Source organism: Anolis carolinensis, chromosome 4 (genome assembly GCF_035594765.1).
Source record: "Anolis carolinensis isolate JA03-04 chromosome 4, rAnoCar3.1.pri, whole genome shotgun sequence".
NCBI lineage: Eukaryota > Metazoa > Chordata > Lepidosauria > Squamata > Dactyloidae > Anolis > Anolis carolinensis.
This window is the reverse complement of record NC_085844.1, coordinates 381,109-406,356: the sequence shown is the minus strand read 5'-3', so window position 1 is coordinate 406,356 and position 25,248 is coordinate 381,109. Positions and strand designations below refer to the sequence as shown.

The 25,248-nt window shown below is 48.6% G+C and overlaps 1 protein-coding gene across 1 annotated transcript in view; it reads left to right on the top strand.

The window, feature by feature from the left end:
* Nucleotides 1-25,248, top strand: part of nrbp2 (nuclear receptor binding protein 2) — a 36,792-nt gene that overhangs the window by 3,564 nt on the left and 7,980 nt on the right. The window contains exons 2-10 of the mRNA XM_062979315.1: nt 5,975-6,097; nt 6,255-6,356; nt 7,861-7,950; nt 11,553-11,593; nt 13,177-13,271; nt 13,438-13,461; nt 13,661-13,744; nt 24,545-24,600; nt 24,744-24,839. Coding sequence (XP_062835385.1) covers nt 5,990-6,097; nt 6,255-6,356; nt 7,861-7,950; nt 11,553-11,593; nt 13,177-13,271; nt 13,438-13,461; nt 13,661-13,744; nt 24,545-24,600; nt 24,744-24,839 — 696 coding nt within the window. The 5' untranslated portion in view covers nt 5,975-5,989. The remainder of the gene's footprint in view (nt 1-5,974; nt 6,098-6,254; nt 6,357-7,860; nt 7,951-11,552; nt 11,594-13,176; nt 13,272-13,437; nt 13,462-13,660; nt 13,745-24,544; nt 24,601-24,743; nt 24,840-25,248) is intronic.

Genomic DNA, 25,248 nt, shown 5'->3' with positions numbered 1-25,248 from the left:
TTGGGGAGGGGGATAGGTAAAGATAGACCATTATTATTATTATTATTATTATTATTATTATTATTATTATTATTATTATTATTATTATTATTCCTTCCTTAATTCCTCCCTTGGGGGTCCTTCATGTCCCATCCCCCCAAAAGGAAACCTCAGGAGAGGGAGAGGCGCCCCTTCTGCCCCCCCCCCCCTCCATTTCTCTCTGGAATGTAGCAAAGGGGCTGGGGGGCAGTAGGGCAAGAGGTCAGGGGGTCAGGGGGCGTGGCCGGAGAGCAGCTGTTTACTGGCTGGCTGGCTCTCTCTGCGCATGCGTTGCTGTGGGAGCGGGGGGGGGGGGACACCACTTCCTGCCCTACTTCTCCAAAGGGGGGCGCTCCACCTGCCAGCTTCCCTCCAAGGCAATGGCAGTCCGGGGGTCTCTTTCCCTTTGCCCCCCCCCCCCCCCCCGCCATTGCAAGGCATGGTCAGTCTGCAACCCTTGGCCCGGCCATTGCCATGGCTATCAGGGGTTGTGGGCAGCAGTGGTGGTGCCCATGGGCCTGGCCCTTCTCCCTCCCCCTCCCCAAATGGGCTGCTGGGGGGGGGGGGGCACACGCTTCTTCTTCTTGCTTCTTCTCTGAGCTCTGGCCGGGGATGGAGGACAGGACACGTAGGAATGTTTTGCCCGCCTGGGTGCCCGTTTTGGGCATTGGCTGTCTCCCTGCCTCCGCCCCTCCCTCAATTTCAAGGTGTCGCCACTTTGTTTTTCCTTCGTTGCTGTAAGCCAGGGGTCCCCAAACTAAGGCCCGGGGGCCGGATGCGGCCCTCCGAGGTCATTGACCTGGCCCCCGCCCTCAGTTTTATAATATAATATATTGGATATACATATAATATTGATAATAATATTATAATGTAATACAGTATAACACTAATAATAATGCCATATAATAATATTAGTTATATATTCTATGTTACATATAATATTACTAATAATATTACAGTATAGTGGTATAGTTCAATAAAGTAATATATAATGCTAATATTGTGCTATGCTAAGAATATAATATATTGTATGTACATATAATTTGTAAGCCACTCTGAGTCCCCTTTGGGGTGAGAAGGGTGTGATACAAATGTAGTAAATAAATGCAGTAAATAAATAAATAATAAATAAATACATTTTAGACTTAGGCTCGCCCAAAGTCTGAAATGACTTGAAGGCACACAACAACAACAACAACAACCCTAATTAACTTGACTATCTCATTGGCCAGAAGCAGGAGCACATGGGAACACTGAAATCCTGATAAATGTATGTTGGTTAAAATTATTTTTATTTTCAAATATTGTATTGTTCTTTCATTGTTGTTGTTGTTGTTGTTTTTGCACTACAAATAAGACATGTGCAGTGTGCATCGGAATTTATTTGTATTTTTTTTTTCAAATGATAATCTGGCCCCTCAACAGTCTGAAGGATTGTGGACCGGCCCTCGGATTAAAAAGTTTGAGGACCCCTGCTGTAAGCTTTCCGGGCTGTATGGCCATGCTCCAGAAGCATTCTCTCCTGACGTTTCGCCCACAGCTATGGCAGGGAATCCTTTGTTGGGAGGTGCTAGCTGATCCTAATTGATTCATGCCAGGAGCCCCCGGTGGCGTAGTGGACTAAAGCCTCGTGACTTCAAGGTTGGGTTGCTGACCTGAAGGCTGCCAGGGAGAGTGCGGATGAGCTCCCTCTATCAGCTCCAGCTCCATGCGGGGACATGAGCGAAGCCTCCCACAAGGATGGTAAAAACATCAAAACATCCCCTGGGCAACATCCTTGCAGACGGCCAGTTCTCTCACACCAGAAGCGACTTGGTGCAAGTCACTCCTGACACGGAAAAAAAAATTGATTCATGCTGGGAATCCCCAGGCAGGAAGCAGCCAGGCTTTGGAGCTACAAGACCATTTGATGCTAATCAAGGTCTCCAGTGGCAACACTGGAAACTGCCCTGAGTCCCCGTGGGGAGATAGGGCAGGATACAAATAAAGTTTTATTATTATTGTTATTATTATTATCATAACTTTCACACTTGCTTCCAACAAACAAGAGTTCTTTTCCCACCCTGGGTATCATTCCGTATACAGTAGAGTCTCACTTATCCAACATAAACGGGCCGGCAGAATGTTGGATAAGCGAATATGTTGGATAATAAGGAGGCATTACAGAAAAGCCTATTAAACATCAAATTATGCCTATTAAACATCAATTTATGATTTTACAAATTAAGCACCAAAACATCATGTTATACAACAAATTTGACAGAAAAAGTAGTTCAATACACAGTAATGCTATGTAATAATTACTGTATTTACAAATTTAGCACCAAAATATCACGATGTATTGAAAACATTTATTTATTTATTTATTTTTCAAACTTATATGCCGCCACTCCCCTAGGGCTCGGAGCGGCTTACAAGAACCGGCTAAAATCAACAATTTAAAACCATCTTTAAAACATCTTTAAAAAACATCTTAAAAATATCTTTAAAAACATCCTAAAAGCACCTTTTAAAACATCAACAACAGAACTCAAAAGCCTGTGGAAACAGGTGTGTCTTACATGCCCTATGGAAGGCCAACAAGTCCCGCAAGGCACGAACTTCAGGTGGCAAGGAGTTCCAAAGAGATGGCGCCACTGCTGAAAAGGCTCTGAAAAGGACATTGACTACAAAAATGCCTTGAATAATCCAGAACATTGGATAAGTGAGTGTTGGATAAGTGAGACTCTACTGTATGTATATCTATATCTATCTATCTATCTATCTATCTATCTATCTATCTATATATAGAACCCCCACTGGCCTATTTTCTAACAGACCTCACACTTCTGATGATGCCTGTCATAGATGTGGGCAAAACGTCAGGAGAGAATGCTTCTGGAACATGGCCAGACAGCCTGGAGTGTGGTGGAGGCTCCTTCTCTGGAGGCTTTGAAGCAGAGGCTGGATGGCCATCTGTAAGGGGGGCTTTGAATGCGACTTATTTATTTATTATTTACAGCATTTATCTTCCGCCCTTCTTTCTCACCCCGAAGGGGACTCAGGGCGGATCACATTGCACACATAAAGGCAAACATTCAATGCCATGACACAGAACAGAGACAGAGACAAGACGCAGGCACCGGGCTGGCCTCGAACTCATGACCTCTTGGTCAGAGTGATTTGTTGATTTGTTGCAGCTGGCTTGCTTTCCAGCCTGCGCCACAGCCCGGTCCTGCTTCTCGGCAGAATGGCGTTGGGCTGGCGACCCACCAGGTCTCTCCCAACTCTAGGATTTTGTGAAAAATCACAGCAACCCAGTGACTGGCCATGAAAGCCTCCAACAACACTTTTTCCTGTCATTTCTCCTTCATCGCAATCTTGGCTTTCGAAATTGCCCTGGATGGGAGGGGCAAGTCACCCCTCCGCTGTGCAGGCCCCCGCCAGGCGCAGCCACAGTGCCTTCTTTTGCGTGCTTGCCCCCTTTCCTTGGGGAGGACGTTCGGCCAGGGCTAAGTTCTGCCCCATGCCAGCCTGGCCAATGCAGAGCGTCACCCCTTCCAACCCCCTTCTGCCAAAAGGGGAGACACAACACAAGCCCTCCTGACAGAGGGCCATCCTGCCTCTGCTGAAAAGCCCTTGGCCCCCTCCCAGCAGTGCAGCCCCCTTTGGACCCTTGACCGCCCCACTGGCCTGGAAGGAGGCCCTTCTCTCGGACTAGGCTGCAGCTCTGTGGTTGCCTAGCAACAAAACCCAGGCCCTCTTTCTGGCTGAGCCCCCCCCCCCCCCCCAAGTAAGAGAGGGTCCCTTAAAACCATATGGGATATTGGCCTGGGTGGTGGTGGCATGGCTGCAGTTTCTGCCCCGTCCCTATAGAATCACTTACATTTACTAGTCTATATATATAAAAGGGTAATGAAATTTCGGCCTAGGACAAAACAACAAAACTAGACATCCCAGAAACAACTAAACTTGGCAGCACAACCCCTCATCCATGCCTCTACGTTCATACAACAAAAAGAAAAGAAAAATAAAGTCCTAATCAGAGGGAGAGGAATAATTGTGTTTTATTCCAATTGCTGCCAGTTAGAAGGCTAAGCTCCGCCACTTGGTCTCCTAGCAACCCACTCAGCCCAGGGGACAGGCAGAGTTAGGCCTCCCTTAGGCCTCTTCCACACTGCCTATAAAATATAGATTATCTGATTTTAACTGGATTCTATGGCAGTATAGACTCAAGGCCCTTCCACACAGCTATATTACCCATTTATAATGGACTTAATGTCCGGGGAAAAGCTTTACCCTTGACCTTAACTACCACCAATTCCTCAATACTTTATTTCCCAGACCACCAGACTTCGCCACAGCAACGCGTGGCCGGGCACAGCTAGTAGTATATATTGGCAATGAACACTTTACTCAAGGTATCCACTCTTTGTATTTTCATTCACTACAAGTGTATTCCTTTATGTTAAGAACTATACTATTGTAGTGAATGAAAATACACATAGTGGATACCTTGAGTAAAGTATTCATTGCAATATATACTACTAGTAAACGTAAGAGATTCCATAGGGACGGGGCTATGATCTACCACTGTCTCTAGCCAAATCCAGTTTAGATTGATGTTAAATACGACACCATAATCCCCTTCTTTTGCAGCTTGTATAACAAGTGCCACTAAAAGTTGTTTATATTTATTTTTATTTATTTATTTTATTTATTTATTAGACTTGTATACCGCTACTCCCAGTTTGGCTCGGAGCGGTTTACAGAAATAGATTAAAACAATACACTTAGCTTTAAAATAACAATAAAAACAACAATAAAAATATAGAAAATAATATTACATTACCAACAGTACTTACATACTATATACCATATTTTCCTTTTTTACGTTCCACTGTTGATTATAGACACCTGCATTTTGAGTTGCAGTTTCTGCCACCTGGGAACCTTTTGGAGGGTCGATGTCTTGAACGTCTTGATAAACCAGTGGTTCCCAACCTTTTTCTGACCAGTGACCACTTTGACCAGGGCCCACTCTCCAACATGAGTACCAAAAGGGTTACGAATCAGTTTTTGGTCAGCTTTCGATTCGGTTTGGTTGTTTGGTGTGCTGATTCAGAAAATTGCATTGGATAGACCACATCACCTCTAGTTTCCGATACAGAACATACGCAGAACATAATAATAATAATAATAATAATAATAATAATAATAATAATAATAATTGAACTTCAAAGACTCTGGCAGAAACCAGTGCAGGTGGTCCCGGTGGTGATGGGCACACTGGGTGCCGTGCCAAAAGATCTCAGCCGGCATTTGGAAACAATAGACATTGACAAAATTACGATCTGCCAACTGCAAAAGGCCACCTTACTGGGATCTGCACGCATCATCCGAAAATACATCACACAGTCCTAGACACTTGGGAAGTGTTCGACTTGTGGTTTTGTGAAACGAAATCCAGCATGTCTATCTTGTTTGCTGTGTCATACAACGTCGTTGTGTCAATAATAATAATAATAATAATTTTATTTTTGTATCCCGCCACCATCTCCCCAGATATAAAACCAACATACAATAATATCAAATAGAGAAACACACAAATAAATTTAAAAGGCATTAAAAATCATCCAGTAGTCGCCATCTGCTTGCCCACAGAAAACCGTATTTTATCATCTAGTGCTGATGTGGTCCATCCAGCGCAATTTTCTGAATCAGCCCCCAAATAACCCCAGGAAAAGGCCCTGGAGCCAATTTTCCCCGCATGTCTCGTGGACCTTATTTTAGGGTGGGAAGTACTGTGATAAGCGGATCCCTTGTGGGGCGGAGTCAAAGCCTGCCAGGACTGAGCTGGGGGTCTGCCCAAGAGCAGAAGGGGGTCTGCCCAAGTGCCCCTCCCTCTCTCTTTCTCTTTCTGGTGGAGACCGTGGGGCTGAGTCTCCTCCTTCCTCCCTCTTCCCATTCCCACCAGGTGAACCAGGGCAACATGCCGGGGCTGCAGAGCACCTTCCTGGCCATGGACACGGAGGAGGGGGTGGAGGTGGTCTGGAACGAGCTGCTCTTCACCGACAAGAAGGCCTTCAAGGCCCACGAGGTGAGAACGTGCCCCCCCCAGAACAAGGGGTCCTCCCGCCCCTCCCCACTGGGCCTGGGGGTGTGCTTGCTCCACTTGGCAGCCCCTCCTGCCTCCGTCATCTCTGTGCATTGAAGACCCCCCTTCCCTCCCCAATCCCCCTCTCTCGGATCTGCAGGAGAAGATCAAGACCACCTTTGAGCAGCTGGTGGTGGTGGACCACCCCAACATCGTCAAGGTGCACAAGTACTGGCTGGACGTCCAGGAGACCAAAGCCCAGGTGAGGAAGGCGGAAGCGGGTGAAGGGTCCCTATTGCACGCACAACCCCTCCAACCCCCTCCCCACACCTCCTCCCCAGAGTCTTACGTGTGGAAGGATTTTGGAAAGGCATGACTTTTTAGAGATCATAACCTTTTGGAAAACCATAAAAACAGCAGAGTTTCAGAAGTGTGTTTTCAGTGCCCAAAATATATATCTACTCTCCCATAAAAACAACTAGTTTTATATCATGCCCTCAAGAGACAAAAATAAAGTATACTTCGTTAAAAGTAACATATTTGGTATACTCACAACCTTCATGTGCTCAGCATACAGGTACATTACTTGTCAATCCAGTTACAGATAGATTAGAAGTAGTTTCTGTGTGCAGATGACATAGGGCATCTTTCTTACAATCAACAGCAACATGAGTTTGCTCTTAACAGTCCGAAGTCTAATAGTGTCTCTCTGTGTTTCAAAATGGAGTCTGAGCTCTGAGCAGTCCCAGATCTGATCATGTGGTCTGCAGCCCCTCCCAGAACCTCAAGAAACATAGAGTAAAGGGAAAGCTGCATACCAAAACATACATGTGCAATACAGTAAGCAAACAGAATCATATACAAACAAATTACAGTAGAGTCTCACTTATCCAACATTCTGGATTATCCAACGCATTTTTGTAGTCAATGTGTTCAATACATTGTGATATTTTGGTGCTTAATTCGTAAATACAGTAATTACTACATAGCATTACTGCGTATTGAACTACTTTTTCTGTCAAATTTGTTGTTAAACATGATGTTTTGGTGCTTAATTCGTAAAATCATAACCTAATTTGATGTTTAATAGGCTTTTCCTTAATCCCTCCTTATTATCCAACATATTTGCTTATCCAATGTTCTGCCGGCCCGAATATGTTGGATAAGTGAGACTCTACTGTAGTTTTATATCATGCACTCAAGAGACAAAAATGAAGCAGGCTTTGTTAAAAGTAACATATTTGGTTTACTCACAACCTTCATGTGCTTGGCATACAGATAGATTTGAACTAGTTTCTCTGTCCAGATAACACAGGGGATCCTTCTTACATTCAACAGCGAATGAGTTTGCTCTTAACAGTCCGAAATGGAGTCTGAGCTCTGAGCAGTCCCAGATCTGATCATGTGGTCTGCAGCTCCTCCCACAACCTCAAGAAACATAGACTAAAGGAAAAGCTGCATACCAAAGCATACATGTGCAATACAGTAAGCAAACAGAATCATATGCAAACAAATTACTAGTGGAAGCTTGGAGAAGGTTGCTATTTCCAGCAAAGGCTGGGGAGTCCTGCCAATAGGAACCCAGGACTGCCATCCCCACTGGGCCTCAACCCTGGCCTGTGAAATGGGCTCTGCTTTGGAGAGGGGGGTCCCTTGGGTCACTGCTGGCGAAGGGGCAGCAAAGGGGGAGGAGGGAGAAGGAAGAGGCTTGGGGGGGGGGGCAAGTGGAGAGACCCTTCCGACTCTTCAGGTCTGCTTCCCTTCAGGTGATCTTCATCACGGAGTACGTCTCCTCCGGGAGCCTCAAGCAGTTCCTGAAGAAGACCAAGAAGAACCACAAGGCCATGAACGCCCGGGTAGGAGAAGGGGGGCAGGTCGGGAGGGGGGCCTATGCATCTGGGGCAGTGATGGCCAACCTATGGCACACGTGTCAGCACTGACACGCTTAGCAATTATTGCTGACACGCTGCCGCATGCAGATTGATTGGATGACTATGTCTTTTGTGGCCAAATTCGGTGTGATTTCGTCAAGTGGTTTTGTTGTTTACTCCATAGGAATTATGCAAATTAAATTTATATATATATTTCTATTATTGTAGTATATTATCATATTATTACTATATTATTATTATTATTATATTATTATTATTCATTATTCATGACAACATTGAAACTACAATAGAGAAAAATCAGCGTGGAAACTGCAAGAGGTACCCTAGATTGTTGTACATGGAAATAATGGTAGTAAATAGTTTTGATTTATTAAATACAGTTATATATTACAATTATATATTTTTGTTATTTAAACTATACATATTGCGAAATTGTGGGGTTTTTTCTCTCGAAGTGACACACCACCCAAGTCGTGCTAGGTTTTTTGGTGAATTTTGACACACCAAGCGCAAAAGGTTGCCCATCATTGGTCTAGGGGAAGGAAGAAGCCCCCACAAGAATGGGGGGATATGCGCATAGGCCAGGGGCCTTGGGGTACGGTGTGGGGCACACCTCTTTTTGGGGGGTAGAAATCAGGACTCCCCTCCCATTGCTAGTGTAGCAGCCCCTGAAGGGGAGGCATTTGCCCCCCAAGGGAGAGCCTGGGGGGCAGGTGCTTTTGGCGCTCTGGGAGGGGTGGGGCCAGCTGCCAGGTGGGGTCCCTTTGGCCCCTCCCACTTCCCCAAGAGACCCCCCAGGGGGATCATGGAAAGAAACCTTTGGTATCTCCAGCAGAACAGAGTGCCGTGTAGCCAGAGCAACGTAGGAGCTTAAGCGAGGAAATGCAAGAAAATACGCGAAAAGCTCTGATAAGGTTTTTAAACAAGAGCTAAGACTTATTGTTGCAGGTAATACTTCTTGGATAAAAGAGTACCAGTTAGACAAAAGAAAAACTGCCCAACTTTGGTAGAAAATTCCCTAATGAATTTGCTCCCCAGGGAGATCAGGCAGGCCCCTACCCTCCTCTCCTTCCGGAAGAGCTTAAAAACCTGGCTTTTCCAAAAGGCCTTTGACATTTAATTGTTGTTGGATTGACCTGTCTGTTCATTCTATAATCTCCCCATTCCTGATGTTTTACCTTTATTACACTGCACTTTATTGTCCATTTTAACTGTGAAATTACCTGTCTCCATTTTGGTATTTTCTGCACTTTGCCCGGGATCTATGAATTTAGTGCCCTGATTTTAATATTGCTTGATTCTTGCTCATTTTAAGGATTGTTTTTATTGATGTTGATGTTTTTATTGGGTTAATTGTGTTATGGCTTTGTGACTGGTTTTTTTATTGTTGTATCGGGCATGGCCCCATGTGAGCCGCCCCAAGTCCCTTCGGGGAGATGGGGCGGGGTATAAAAATAAAGGTATTATTATTATTATTATTGACACAACGACGTTGTATGACACAGCAAACAAGATAGATATGCTGGATTTCGTATCACAAAACCACAAGTCGAACACTTCCCAAGTGTCTAGGACTGTGTGATGTATTTTCGGATGATGCACGCAGATCCCAGCAGGGTGGCCTTTTGCAGTTGGCAGATCGTAATTTTGTCAATGTCTATTGTTTCCAAATGCCGGCTGAGATCTTTTGGCATGGCACCCAGTGTGCCCATCACCACCGGGACCACCTGCACTGGTTTCTGCCAGAGTCTTTGAAGTTCAATCTTGAGGTCCTGAGAGCGGCTGAGTTTTTCCTGTTGTTTTTCGTCAATGCGACTGTCACCTGGGATGGCGACATCAATGATCCAAACCTTGTTCTTTTCCACAACTGTGATGTCTGGTGTGTTGTGTTCCAGAACTTTGTCAGTCTGGATTCGGAAGTCCCACAGTATCTTTGCATGCTCATTTTCCAAGACTTTTGCAGGTTTGTGATCCCACCAGTTCTTTTCTGCTGGGAGGTGGTACTTGAGGCATAAGTTCCAATGGATCATTTGGGCCACACAGTTGTGCCTCTGTTTGTAGTCTGTCTGTGCAATTTTCTTACAGCAGCTGAGGATATGATCCATGGTTTCGTCGGTTTCCTTGCACAGTCTGCATTTTGGGTGATCAGCTGATTTTTCGATCTTGGCCTTAATTGCCTTTGTTCTGATGTCTTGCTCCTGGGCTGCAAGGATCAGGCCTTCCGTCTCCTTCTTCAGGGTCCCATTCGTGAGCCAGAGCCAGGTCTTCTCCTTGTCAGCTTTTCCTTCAATTTTGTCAAGGAACTTTCCATGCAATGTTTTGTTGTGCCAGCTGTCAGCTCTAGTTTGTAGTGCGGTTTTCTTGTACTGGTTTTTTGTCTGCTGTGCTTTGAGGAGTTTCTGATTTTTGACTTCAATCAAAGCAGGTTCTTCACTTTGCTTGACATATTCTGCCAGGGCATGTTCTTCTTCTTTGACTGCTTGTTTTACTTGTAAGAGTCCTCTGCCCCCTGATCTTCTAGGCAGATATAGCCGGTCAACATCACTGCGAGGGTGCAGTGAATGAGGAATGGTCATGAGTTTTCTTGTTTTTCTGTCCAAATTGTCCAGTTCCGCCTGTGTCCAGTTTATGATGCCAGCAGTATATCTTATGACAGGTATGGCCCAGGTGTTTATGGCCTTGATGGTGTTGCCTCCATTGAGCTTGCTTTTGAGAATTTTTCTGACCCTTTGTGTGTATTCTTTGCTGACCACAGTTTTCACATGTTCATGCTTGATGTTGTCCAGCTGTAATATGCCCAGATATCTATAGGCCTCTGGCTGGTGACACTTTATTGTTTGGCCATTGGGCATATTTATGCCATCATTTTCCATGATTTTTCCCTTCTTCAATGCCACTGTCGAACATTTGTCCAAACCAAACTCCATGTTGATATCAGTGCTAAAAATTCGGACAGTGTTGGTCAGAGACTGGATTTCAGTTTGCGTTTTCCCATACAGCTTCAGGTCATCCATGTACATCAGATGTGAAATTTTGTGAGAATTCTTAGATGTTTGATAGCCGAGATTTGTTTTTTGTAAGATTGTTGACAGAGGGATCATGGCAATAATGAAAAGCAGAGGGGACAATGAATCTCCATTATTATTATTATTATTATTATTATTATTATTATTATTATTATTATTAATGCTGACCCTCATGTCTCTGTGTGCCAGTCATATTGAGGTAGAGAGGAGTCTCATGATGCTCCCTCCTCAAAGCACACTTCAGAATTTTTGGGAAGAAGGGAAAAGTGATCTCTCCATGGGGTCCAGGAGGCAACAACACTTTGCATTACATAGGCCAAGGAAACAGAGGTGGAAACAAATCAGCAGCAGGCATCGCAGGGTCCTTTGGGCCCATAATGGTTCTCTGAACTGTACATGAGTGGATGCTTCTCCATTTCCAACATCAAGGAGGCTGTATAAACTGAGAAGGGGAGCATCTAGAATTTCTGGATTTTTAGGTCTCTGTGTCCTGAACTAACCCTGCCCCCCTCTCACCCCCCCCCCACCCCCCCAATGCAGGCTTGGAAGCGCTGGTGCACCCAGATCCTCTCCGCGCTCAGGTGGGTCCCAGCACGGCACCCGTTTGCTGTGGTTGGGGGGGGGGGGCAACGGCCAAACATGTTGCATTTACTGCCAGAAAAACATCCCGTTCCTCTACGGCACCAAACTGAGAGTCCACCTGCAGTGCCCTTGAAGATAAAATGACACCAGGGTCACAATAGATTTGTGCAGAAAGAAAATTCCTTTCCTCTTTGCAGCAGAGTTTCAGCAGAGAAGAAAACAAACAGCTCAATTCAGCGACTTACTTACAAAACAAATGTTTCTTTCCAAAGAGCATTCTGTCAACAACCTGCAGGAGAAAAATAACAAGAGCTCGAGACCCTCAACAGCAGTTTCTAGAGAGCCCTAAATGGCGTGCTCAGCTCTTTAGTTCTACCCTGCTGATTGCAGGAAGACAGTGTTTCTCATCCTGGGGGTCGGGACCCCTGGGAGGGTCACGAGGGGGGTGTCAAAGGGGTCGCCAAAGACCATCAGAAAACACGGAGCCCCCGGTGGCGTAGTGGGTTAAAGCCTTGCGACTTGAAGGTTGGGCTGCTGACCTGAAGGCTGCCAGGTTCGAATCCCACCCGGGGAGAGCGCGGATGACATGAGAGAAGCCTCCTTCCCACAAGGGTGGTAAAACATCAAAAACATCCGGGAGTCCCCTGGGCAACGTCCTTGCAGATGGCCAATTCTCTCACTCCAGAAGTGACCTGCAGTTTCTCCTGACACGAAAAAATAAAATAAAATCAGAAAACACATATTTCTGATGGTCTTAGGAGCCCCTTAGGCAGAGAAGGCTGAAGATCTCTCCACCTGTCTTTCTCTTCACGGTCTATTTTCCCCAAACTCCACCAGTGTTACAAACAGTGTTATGGTTGGGGGTCACCGCCACATGAGGACCTGGATTAAGGGGTCGCAGCATTAGGAAGGTTGAGAACCACTGCAGGAAGAGAAATTCCTTGCATCCATAAACCCATGCAACACACCTGCATGTGGACCCTTTCTTACTAGACACATACATCTACCTTGACTTCGGTGTTGATCCTTGGAAAAACTCACCCAGTTTTTGACAGCGTGGGGTCAGGGGTCAGGGTGCGTGCCGGGTGGGTTTCTTCAAACTCCGTCAATCATCTGCTCCAGCACCCTGATGAATTGGTTGCAATCGTCTGCCACACCAATTCCTCTGTTCAAATGTCAGACTCAAACACATCCGTAGTCTGAAGTCCAAACGTTTATTTCAATATTTATAATACATATTTACAAAGCACAGCAAAATCTATCGCTCTGAGCTGGCATTCTCTTCAGCCTCTTTGCTCGGCAAGCACAGCTCAACACACACAGAGATAAGAAAGCACATTCCTCAGTCCGAAGGTCCCGACCTCCAAGGCCGGAAATCATGCCTGATAGGTCAACAGCAGTCACAACAGGCTGTCTGTCAAAACTAGCCTGCTGTTAACTGTTTCATTACTGAAACACACACTCTTGCAAAACAGCAGAAACACTTGATTTACATTTCATACACATACAACCATAATCCAACAGTTTTCTGCATACCTTACCAAAACGGCCCCTTGAACCCCCCCCCCCTCTTTCCTTGCAGCTACCTGCACTCCTGCGACCCACCCATCATCCACGGCAACCTCACCAGCGACACCATCTTCATCCAGCACAATGGGCTCATCAAAATTGGGTCAGGTACGGAGCAGGAGGGGGGGCAGCATTGGGCTGAAGAGGAGCCCCAACAGAGGAGCAGCCAGGAGGGCTTCTGTCTCTCAATGGGCTCTTTTGGGGGGTGGGCTTCCCGTGTCAGCTCTCCATTAATGCCTGCCCTTTTCTCTCTTCTCCCAACTTCTCTTCACAGTGTGGCACCGAGTCTTTGCAAAGGGTAAGTGAGGCTCCCAAGACCCCTGCCTTCCTTCCCGCCCCAGCCACGGCAGAAGGGGGGCTCAACTGGAGGTTTGGGAGGCCTTAGCTCTCTGTGGGGTGGGGGTCGTGGTCTGGGCCCCTCCTTCTTCCCAAGCCTCCCACGGCTTTTCTGGCCCGGTTCCTGCAATGTGCCCCGCTCTCCGCTTTGCCTCCCGCAGCCATCCCTCCGGAGCTCCGGAGCCCCGTCCGCACAGAGCGGGAAGAGCTGCGCAACCTGCACTTCTTTCCCCCGGAGTACGGACGTGAGTGCCTTCGGGGACATTCGCTCTCTAGCAGAATCCAGGGCCGGGTAATGGACCCAGGGCTGTGCATGGGCATGGGGTAGGGACAGAGCCGGCCCTAGGTATTTTTCAAGTGTAGGCAAACAGAATTTTGGCGCGCCCCCCCCCCCCCAAACCAATCACTGAAAAATAAAAGCGTTGGATAAGCAAAAATGTTGGATAATAAGGAGGGATTAAGGGAAAGCCTATTAAACATCACATTACATTAAGATTTTACAAATTAAGCACCAAAACATCATGTTTTACAACAAATCAACAGAAAAAGCAGTCTCGACTGCGCCTCCATATGTTTTGCGCCCGAAGCGACCGCTTAATTCGCCTTGTTGGACCGGGTCTGGGTAGGGAACAGGAAGCGGGCAGGGTGATGCTCTGCTGGGGTCAGAAATGGGGTAACCATGTCCTTTGATTGTTGCATCCCAAATAAAAGAGTAGGTAGACAAAAGAAAGTGGCCTAACTTCGGTGGAAGAGTGCCTGGTGCTGTGACTCTCCATATAAGAAGAGAGAGGCCTCATGATGATTCGTTCTCAAAGCACTAAAGCAGGCATGGGCCAACTTCGGCCTTCCCTCCAGGTGTTGTGGATTTCCAACCTTCAAAATTCCTAACAACCTCAGGCCCTTTCCTTTCCCCCCTCAGCCGCTTAAGCGGCTGAGGGGGGAAAAGAAGGGGCCTGAGGTTGTTAGGAATTTATTTATGTATGAGACTCAGGGTAGATCACAGAACATATACACGGCAAACATTCAATGCTGTTAGACAACAGAACAGACAACAGATAGACCCATGTTGGCATTTTCCAACCTCGGCATCCTTGGAGATTGTGCTCGATTCCGGCCACAGGGGGTGCTGTCACTCGAGCTTTTGGTCACAGACTTTTTCCTCCTGTTCTTTGATCGCCGGCATTTTCTGGTACAGCAGACTTCCGGTTATCCGACATAAACAGACAGGCCGCCAAATGCCCAGTTTAGAGAAGACTGGTGTGTGCTTACTGCTTAGCAGCACGCACTGGGGCTTCTCCAAAGGCTCATTCCTCCAGCCTGGCACGTCAGATAACACGGTACGTCGGATAACCGAAAGTCAGATATCCACAACTCTACTGTAATTCCTTTTTATAGTGCCGTAAAGTACCTCCCCGCTGAAGCAGTGCCTAATTTCTCTACTCACAACTCACAGCTGTTTTCGAACTGCTTAGGTGGACAGTGAGCTGGGCTGAAGGTCGGGTGCTCACCCTGACCCGTGCTAGAACTGTCAACCTTTCTATTGATAAAGACCTGTTGCCATTTCTCTACTCACAGCTCACAGCTGTTTTCGAACTGCTTTTGTGGACAGTGAGCTGGGCTGAAGGTCCGGTGCTCACCCTGACCCGGGCTAGAACTGCCAACCTTTCCATTGATAAAGGCCTGTTGCCATTTCTCTACTCACAGCTGTTTTCGAACTGCTTTTGTGGACAGTGAGCTGGGCTGAAGGTCCGGTGCTCACCCTGACCCGGGCTAGAACTGCCAACCTTTCCATTGATAAAGGCCTGTTGCCATTTCTCTACTCACAGCTGTTTTCGAACTGCTTTTGTGGACAGTGAGCTGGGCTGAAGGTCCGGTGCTCACCCTGACCCGGGCTAGAACTGCCAACCTTTCTATTGATTAAGACCTGTTGCCATTTCTCTACTCACAGCTGTTTTCGAACTGCTTTTGTGGACAGTGAGCTGGGCTGAAGGTCCGGTGCTCACCCTGACCCGGGCTAGAACTGCCAACCTTTCTATTGATAAAGGCCTGTTGCCATTTCTCTACTCACAGCTGTTTTCGAACTGCTTTTGTGGACAGTGAGCTGGGCTGAACGTCCGGTGCTCACCCTGACCCGGGCTAGAACTGCCAACCTTTCCATTGATAAAGGCCTGTTGCCATTTCTCTACTCACAGCTGTTTTCGAACTGCTTTTGTGGACAGTGAGCTGGGCTGAAGGTCCGGTGCTCACCCTGACCCGGGCTAGAACTGCCAACCTTTCTATTGATTAAGACCTGTTGCCATTTCTCTACTCACAGCTGTTTTCGAACTGCTTTTGTGGACAGTGAGCTGGGCTGAAGGTCCGGTGCTCACCCTGACCCGGGCTAGAACTGCCAACCTTTCTATTGATAAAGGCCTGTTGCCATTTCTCTACTCACAGCTGTTTTCGAACTGCTTTTGTGGACAGTGAGCTGGGCTGAAGGTCCGGTGCTCACCCTGACCCGGGCTAGAACTGCCAACCTTTCCATTGATAAAGGCCTGTTGCCATTTCTCTACTCACAGCTGTTTTCGAACTGCTTTTGTGGACAGTGAGCTGGGCTGAAGGTCCGGTGCTCACCCTGACCCGGGCTAGAACTGCCAACCTTTCCATTGATAAAGGCCTGTTGCCATTTCTCTACTCACAGCTGTTTTCGAACTGCTTTTGTGGACAGTGAGCTGGGCTGAAGGTCTGGTGCTCACCCTGACCCGGGCTAGAACTGCCAACCTTTCCATTGATAAAGGCCTGTTGCCATTTCTCTACTCACAGCTGTTTTCGAACTGCTTTTGTGGACAGTGAGCTGGGCTGAAGGTCTGGTGCTCACCCTGACCCGGGCTAGAACTGCCAACCTTTCCATTGATAAAGGCCTGTTGCCATTTCTCTACTCACAGCTGTTTTCGAACTGCTTTTGTGGACAGTGAGCTGGGCTGAAGGTCTGGTGCTCACCCTGACCCGGGCTAGAACTGCCAACCTTTCCATTGATAAAGGCCTGTTGCCATTTCTCTACTCACAGCTGTTTTCGAACTGCTTTTGTGGACAGTGAGCTGGGCTGAAGGTCCGGTGCTCACCCTGACCCGGGCTAGAACTGCCAACCTTTCCATTGATAAAGGCCTGTTGCCATTTCTCTACTCACAGCTGTTTTCGAACTGCTTTGGTGGACAGTGAGCTGGGCTGAAGGTCCGGTGCTCACCCTGACCTGGGCTAGAACTGCCAACCTTTCTATTGATTAAGACCTGTTGCCATTTCTCTACTCACAGCTGTTTTCGAACTGCTTTTGTGGACAGTGAGCTGGGCTGAAGGTCCGGTGCTCACCCTGACCCGGGCTAGAACTGCCAACCTTTCTATTGATAAAGGCCTGTTGCCATTTCTCTACTCACAGCTGTTTTCGAACTGCTTTTGTGGACAGTGAGCTGGGCTGAAGGTCCGGTGCTCACCCTGACCCGGGCTAGAACTGCCAACCTTTTATTGATAAAGGCCTGTTGCCATTTCTCTACTCACAGCTCACAGCTGTTTTCGAACTGCTTTTGTGGACAGTGAGCTGGGCTGAAGGTCCAGTGCTCACCCTGACCCGGGCTAGAACTGCCAACCTTTCTATTGATAAAGGCCTGTTGCCATTTCTCTACTCACAGCTCACAGCTGTTTTCGAACTGCTTTTGTGGACAGTGAGCTGGGCTGAAGGTCCGGTGCTCACCCTGACCCGGGCTAGAACTGCCAACTTTTCTATTGATAAAGGCCTGTTGCCATTTCTCTACTCACAGCTGTTTTCGAACTGCTTTTGTGGACAGTGAGCTGGGCTGAAGGTCCGGTGCTCACCCTGACCCGGGCTAGAACTGCCAACCTTTCTATTGATTAAGACCTGTTGCCATTTCTCTACTCACAGCTGTTTTCGAACTGCTTTTGTGGACAGTGAGCTGGGCTGAAGGTCCGGTGCTCACCCTGACCCGGGCTAGAACTGCCAACCTTTCTATTGATAAAGGCCTGTTGCCATTTCTCTACTCACAGCTCACAGCTGTTTTCGAACTGCTTTTGTGGACAGTGAGCTGGGCTGAAGGTCGGGTGCTCACCCTGACCCGGGCTAGAACTGCCAACCTTTCTATTGATTAAGACCTGTTGCCATTTCTCTACTCACAGCTGTTTTCGAACTGCTTTTGTGGACAGTGAGCTGGGCTGAAGGTCCGGTGCTCACCCTGACCCGGGCTAGAACTGCCAACCTTTCTATTGATAAAGGCCTGTTGCCATTTCTCTACTCACAGCTGTTTTCGAACTGCTTTTGTGGACAGTGAGCTGGGCTGAAGGTCCGGTGCTCACCCTGACCCGGGCTAGAACTGCCAACCTTTCTATTGATAAAGGCCTGTTGCCATTTCTCTACTCACAGCTGTTTTCGAACTGCTTTTGTGGACAGTGAGCTGGGCTGAAGGTCCGGTGCTCACCCTGACCCGGGCTAGAACTGCCAACCTTTCTATTGATAAAGGCCTGTTGCCATTTCTCTACTCACAGCTGTTTTCGAACTGCTTTTGTGGACAGTGAGCTGGGCTGAAGGTCCGGTGCTCACCCTGACCCGGGCTAGAACTGCCAACCTTTCTATTGATAAAGGCCTGTTGCCATTTCTCTACTCACAGCTGTTTTCGAACTGCTTTTGTGGACAGTGAGCTGGGCTGAAGGTCCGGTGCTCACCCTGACCCGGGCTAGAACTGCCAACCTTTTATTGATAAAGGCCTGTTGCCATTTCTCTACTCACAGCTGTTTTCGAACTGCTTTTGTGGACAGTGAGCTGGGCTGAAGGTCCGGTGCTCACCCTGACCCGGGCTAGAACTGCCAACCTTTCTATTGATAAAGGCCTGTTGCCATTTCTCTACTCACAGCTGTTTTCGAACTGCTTTTGTGGACAGTGAGCTGGGCTGAAGGTCCGGTGCTCACCCTGACCCGGGCTAGAACTGCCAACCTTTCCATTGATAAAGGCCTGTTGCCATTTCTCTACTCACAGCTGTTTTCGAACTGCTTTTGTGGACAGTGAGCTGGGCTGAAGGTCCGGTGCTCACCCTGACCCGGGCTAGAACTGCCAACCTTTCTATTGATAAAGGCCTGTTGCCATTTCTCTACTCACAGCTCACAGCTGTTTTCGAACTGCTTTTGTGGACAGTGAGCTGGGCTGAAGGTCCAGTGCTCACCCTGACCCGGGCTAGAACTGCCAACCTTTCTATTGATAAAGGCCTGTTGCCATTTCTCTACTCACAGCTCACAGCTGTTTTCGAACTGCTTTTGTGGACAGTGAGCTGGGCTGAAGTTCCGGTGCTCACCCTGACCCGGGCTAGAACTGCCAACCTTTCTATTGATAAAGGCCTGTTGCCATTTCTCTACTCACAGCTCACAGCTGTTTTCGAACTGCTTTTGTGGACAGTGAGCTGGGCTGAAGGTCCAGTGCTCACCCTGACCCGGGCTAGAACTGCCAACCTTTCTATTGATAAAGGCCTGTTGCCATTTCTCTACTCACAGCTCACAGCTGTTTTCAAACTGCTTTTGTGGACAGTGAGCTGGGCTGAAGGTCCGGTGCTCACCCTGACCCGGGCTAAAACTGCCAACCTTTCTATTGATAAAGGCCTGTTGCCATTTCTCTACTCACAGCTCACAGCTGTTTTCGAACTGCTTTTGTGGACAGTGAGCTGGGCTGAAGGTCCGGTGCTCACCCTGACCCGGGCTAGAACTGCCAACCTTTCTATTGATAAAGGCCTGTTGCCATTTCTCTACTCACAGCTCACAGCTGTTTTCGAACTGCTTTTGTGGACAGTGAGCTGGGCTGAAGGTCCGGTGCTCACCCTGACCCGGGCTAGAACTGCCAACCTTTCTATTGATAAAGGCCTGTTGCCATTTCTCTACTCACAGCTCACAGCTGTTTTCGAACTGCTTTTGTGGACAGTGAGCTGGGCTGAAGGTCCGGTGCTCACCCTGACCTGGGCTAGAACTGCCAACCTTTCTATTGATAAAGGCCTGTTGCCATTTCTCTACTCACAGCTCACAGCTGTTTTCGAACTGCTTTTGTGGACAGTGAGCTGGGCTGAAGGTCCGGTGCTCACCCTGACCCGGGCTAGAACTGCCAACCTTTCTATTGATAAAGGCCTGTTGCCATTTCTCTACTCACAGCTCACAGCTGTTTTCGAACTGCTTTTGTGGACAGTGAGCTGGGCTGAAGGTCCGGTGCTCACCCTGACCCGGGCTAGAACTGCCAACCTTTCTATTGATAAAGGCCTGTTGCCATTTCTCTACTCACAGCTCACAGCTGTTTTCGAACTGCTTTTGTGGACAGTGAGCTGGGCTGAAGGTCCAGTGCTCACCCTGACCCGGGCTAGAACTGCCAACCTTTCTATTGATAAAGGCCTGTTGCCATTTCTCTACTCACAGCTCACAGCTGTTTTCGAACTGCTTTTGTGGACAGTGAGCTGGGCTGAAGGTCCGGTGCTCACCCTGACCCGGGCTAGAACTGCCAACCTTTCTATTGATAAAGGCCTGTTGCCATTTCTCTACTCACAGCTCACAGCTGTTTTCGAACTGCTTTTGTGGACAGTGAGCTGGGCTGAAGGTCCAGTCCTCACCCTGACCCGGGCTAGAACTGCCAACCTTTCTATTGATAAAGGCCTGTTGCCATTTCTCTACTCACAGCTCACAGCTGTTTTCGAACTGCCTTTGTGGACAGTGAGCTGGGCTGAAGGTCCAGTGCTCACCCTGACCCGGGCTAGAACTGCCAACCTTTCTATTGATAAAGGCCTGTTGCCATTTCTCTACTCACAGCTCACAGCTGTTTTCGAACTGCTTTTGTGGACAGTGAGCTGGGCTGAAGGTCCGGTGCTCACCCTGACCCGGGCTAGAACTGCCAACTTTTCTATTGATAAAGGCCTGTTGCCATTTCTCTACTCACAGCTGTTTTCGAACTGCTTTTGTGGACAGTGAGCTGGGCTGAAGGTCCGGTGCTCACCCTGACCCGGGCTAGAACTGCCAACCTTTCTATTGATAAAGGCCTGTTGCCATTTCTCTACTCACAGCTGTTTTCGAACTGCTTTTGTGGACAGTGAGCTGGGCTGAAGGTCCGGTGCTCACCCTGACCCGGGCTAGAACTGCCAACCTTTCTATTGATAAAGGCCTGTTGCCATTTCTCTACTCACAGCTGTTTTCGAACTGCTTTTGTGGACAGTGAGCTGGGCTGAAGGTCCGGTGCTCACCCTGACCCGGGCTAGAACTGCCAACCTTTTATTGATAAAGGCCTGTTGCCATTTCTCTACTCACAGCTCACAGCTGTTTTCGAACTGCTTTTGTGGACAGTGAGCTGGGCTGAAGGTCCGGTGCTCACCCTGACCCGGGCTAGAACTGCCAACCTTTCTATTGATAAAGGCCTGTTGCCATTTCTCTACTCACAGCTGTTTTCGAACTGCTTTTGTGGACAGTGAGCTGGGCTGAAGGTCCGGTGCTCACCCTGACCCGGGCTAGAACTGCCAACCTTTCCATTGATAAAGGCCTGTTGCCATTTCTCTACTCACAGCTGTTTTCGAACTGCTTTTGTGGACAGTGAGCTGGGCTGAAGGTCCGGTGCTCACCCTGACCCGGGCTAGAACTGCCAACCTTTCTATTGATAAAGGCCTGTTGCCATTTCTCTACTCACAGCTGTTTTCGAACTGCTTTTGTGGACAGTGAGCTGGGCTGAAGGTCCGGTGCTCACCCTGACCCGGGCTAGAACTGCCAACCTTTTATTGATAAAGGCCTGTTGCCATTTCTCTACTCACAGCTGTTTTCGAACTGCTTTTGTGGACAGTGAGCTGGGCTGAAGGTCCGGTGCTCACCCTGACCCGGGCTAGAACTGCCAACCTTTCTATTGATAAAGGCCTGTTGCCATTTCTCTACTCACAGCTCACAGCTGTTTTCGAACTGCTTTTGTGGACAGTGAGCTGGGCTGAAGGTCCAGTGCTCACCCTGACCCGGGCTAGAACTGCCAACCTTTCTATTGATAAAGGCCTGTTGCCATTTCTCTACTCACAGCTCACAGCTGTTTTCGAACTGCTTTTGTGGACAGTGAGCTGGGCTGAAGGTCCGGTGCTCACCCTGACCCGGGCTAGAACTGCCAACCTTTCTATTGATAAAGGCCTGTTGCCATTTCTCTACTCACAGCTGTTTTCGAACTGCTTTTGTGGACAGTGAGCTGGGCTGAAGGTCCGGTGCTCACCCTGACCCGGGCTAGAACTGCCAACCTTTCTATTGATAAAGGCCTGTTGCCATTTCTCTACTCACAGCTCACAGCTGTTTTCGAACTGCTTTTGTGGACAGTGAGCTGGGCTGAAGGTCCAGTGCTCACCCTGACCCGGGCTAGAACTGCCAACCTTTCTATTGATAAAGGCCTGTTGCCATTTCTCTACTCACAGCTCACAGCTGTTTTCGAACTGCTTTTGTGGACAGTGAGCTGGGCTGAAGGTCCGGTGCTCACCCTGACCCGGGCTAGAACTGCCAACCTTTCTATTGATAAAGGCCTGTTGCCATTTCTCTACTCACAGCTGTTTTCGAACTGCTTTTGTGGACAGTGAGCTGGGCTGAAGGTCCGGTGCTCACCCTGACCCGGGCTAGAACTGCCAACCTTTCTATTGATAAAGGCCTGTTGCCATTTCTCTACTCACAGCTGTTTTCGAACTGCTTTTGTGGACAGTGAGCTGGGCTGAAGGTCCGGTGCTCACCCTGACCCGGGCTAGAACTGCCAACCTTTCTATTGATAAAGGCCTGTTGCCATTTCTCTACTCACAGCTCACAGCTGTTTTCGAACTGCTTTTGTGGACAGTGAGCTGGGCTGAAGGTCCAGTGCTCACCCTGACCCGGGCTAGAACTGCCAACCTTTCTATTGATAAAGGCCTGTTGCCATTTCTCTACTCACAGCTCACAGCTGTTTTCGAACTGCCTTTGTGGACAGTGAGCTGGGCTGAAGGTCCAGTGCTCACCCTGACCCGGGCTAGAACTGCCAACCTTTCTATTGATAAAGGCCTGTTGCCATTTCTCTACTCACAGCTCACAGCTGTTTTCGAACTGCTTTTGTGGACAGTGAGCTGGGCTGAAGGTCCGGTGCTCACCCTGACCCGGGCTAGAACTGCCAACTTTTCTATTGATAAAGGCCTGTTGCCATTTCTCTACTCACAGCTGTTTTCGAACTGCTTTTGTGGACAGTGAGCTGGGCTGAAGGTCCGGTGCTCACCCTGACCCGGGCTAGAACTGCCAACTTTTCTATTGATAAAGGCCTGTTGCCATTTCTCTACTCACAGCTCACAGCTGTTTTCGAACTGCTTTTGTGGACAGTGAGCTGGGCTGAAGGTCCGGTGCTCACCCTGACCCGGGCTAGAACTGCCAACCTTTCCATTGATAAAGGCCTGTTGCCATTTCTCTACTCACAGCTGTTTTCGAACTGCTTTGGTGGACAGTGAGCTGGGCTGAAGGTCCGGTGCTCACCCTGACCCGGGCTAGAACTGCCAACTTTTCTATTGATAAAGGCCTGTTGCCATTTCTCTACTCACAGCTGTTTTCGAACTGCTTTTGTGGACAGTGAGCTGGGCTGAAGGTCCGGTGCTCACCCTGACCCGGGCTAGAACTGCCAACTTTTCTATTGATAAAGGCCTGTTGCCATTTCTCTACTCACAGCTCACAGCTGTTTTCGAACTGCTTTTGTGGACAGTGAGCTGGGCTGAAGGTCCGGTGCTCACCCTGACCCGGGCTAGAACTGCCAACCTTTCCATTGATAAAGGCCTGTTGCCATTTCTCTACTCACAGCTGTTTTCGAACTGCTTTGGTGGACAGTGAGCTGGGCTGAAGGTCCGGTGCTCACCCTGACCCGGGCTAGAACTGCCAACTTTTCTATTGATAAAGGCCTGTTGCCATTTCTCTACTCACAGCTGTTTTCGAACTGCTTTTGTGGACAGTGAGCTGGGCTGAAGGTCCGGTGCTCACCCTGACCCGGGCTAGAACTGCCAACTTTTCTATTGATAAAGGCCTGTTGCCATTTCTCTACTCACAGCTCACAGCTGTTTTCGAACTGCTTTGGTGGACAGTGAGCTGGGCTGAAGGTCCGGTGCTCACCCTGACCCGGGCTAGAACTGCCAACTTTTCTATTGATAAAGGCCTGTTGCCATTTCTCTACTCACAGCTGTTTTCGAACTGCTTTTGTGGACAGTGAGCTGGGCTGAAGGTCCGGTGCTCACCCTGACCCGGGCTAGAACTGCCAACTTTTCTATTGATAAAGGCCTGTTGCCATTTCTCTACTCACAGCTCACAGCTGTTTTCGAACTGCTTTTGTGGACAGTGAGCTGGGCTGAAGGTCCGGTGCTCACCCTGACCCGGGCTAGAACTGCCAACCTTTCCATTGATAAAGGCCTGTTGCCATTTCTCTACTCACAGCTGTTTTCGAACTGCTTTGGTGGACAGTGAGCTGGGCTGAAGGTCCGGTGCTCACCCTGACCCGGGCTAGAACTGCCAACTTTTCTATTGATAAAGGCCTGTTGCCATTTCTCTACTCACAGCTGTTTTCGAACTGCTTTGGTGGACAGTGAGCTGGGCTGAAGGTCCGGTGCTCACCCCGCCCCAGGCTTCAAACCGCTAACCTTTTGGATGATAAAGATCTGTTGCTGCTGGTGATTAGCCAGCTGTGCTAATTACCTACAGCTGTTGCGAGCTGAAGTCCAAAACGACTGGAGGGAGGGCCGAAGTTTGCCCATGCCTGAACTAAAGTAATAAGGGACGCTAAAGACTTTTGGGAAGGAGGGGGAAGTGACTTCTTCATGCAGACAGGAAGCAAAGCACAGATTGAGTTACATAGATTTAGGAAACGGGTGAAAACAAGGGTTCCTTCGGTCCCTAAGAGATACAGGTGTGGAGGCTTCTTCACCCCCAACAGGCCACCCCCTTTTGTGGGGAGGGAAGGAGCATGGGTTTTGGATAAATGGCTGGAGTGGGGGGAGGGCAGCCAGCGACACCTCAGTCTCTTTGTGCTTGACCCTCAGGAGCAGCAGACGGGACAGCCGTGGACATCTTCTCCTTTGGGATGTGTGCCTTGGAGGTAGGGAGCGCGGTGGTCTGGCTCAGGCGGGACAGAGGCTGGGGGCTCCCACACCCTTCCTGGGCCAAAGGGCAGCCTGTGTTCCTGGGGAGGGGTCCCCCACTGCTCCCCCCCCCCAATTCCCCTTCACGGCTTCTTCCCAGATGGCGGTCCTGGAGATTCAGTCCAATGGGGATGCCTGCGTGACCAAGGAGGCCATTGAGCAAGCCAGCTACTCCTTGGACGACCCCAACATGCAGGTGAGGGGCTCCGTGGGCCATGCGTTGGGGCAGGGGGGCTACGTGTCACACGCTTCCTCCGTGGAAGGTCCCACGTACCTCTATCCTGGAAAGAAGTGACTTGTGGAGGGCCTCTCAGGGCTGCTCAATATCTTTATCAATGACTTGGATTAGAGCAGCGTTTAGAGCAGCGTTTCTCAACCTGAGGGTCGGGACCCCTGCGCGGGTCACAAGAGGGGTGCTGGGGGGTCATCAAAAACTATAAGAAAACATATTTCTAATGGCCCTAAGAAGGTTGGATGTGTGTCAAGTTTTGTCCAGGTCCATCATCAGTATAGGTTGCAGTTTCCCTGGTTGTGGGTGAACTACAATTCCCAGAAAGGAAGGTCAGTGTTCCCCAAACCCCTCCAGTAATCAAATTTTGGCATAT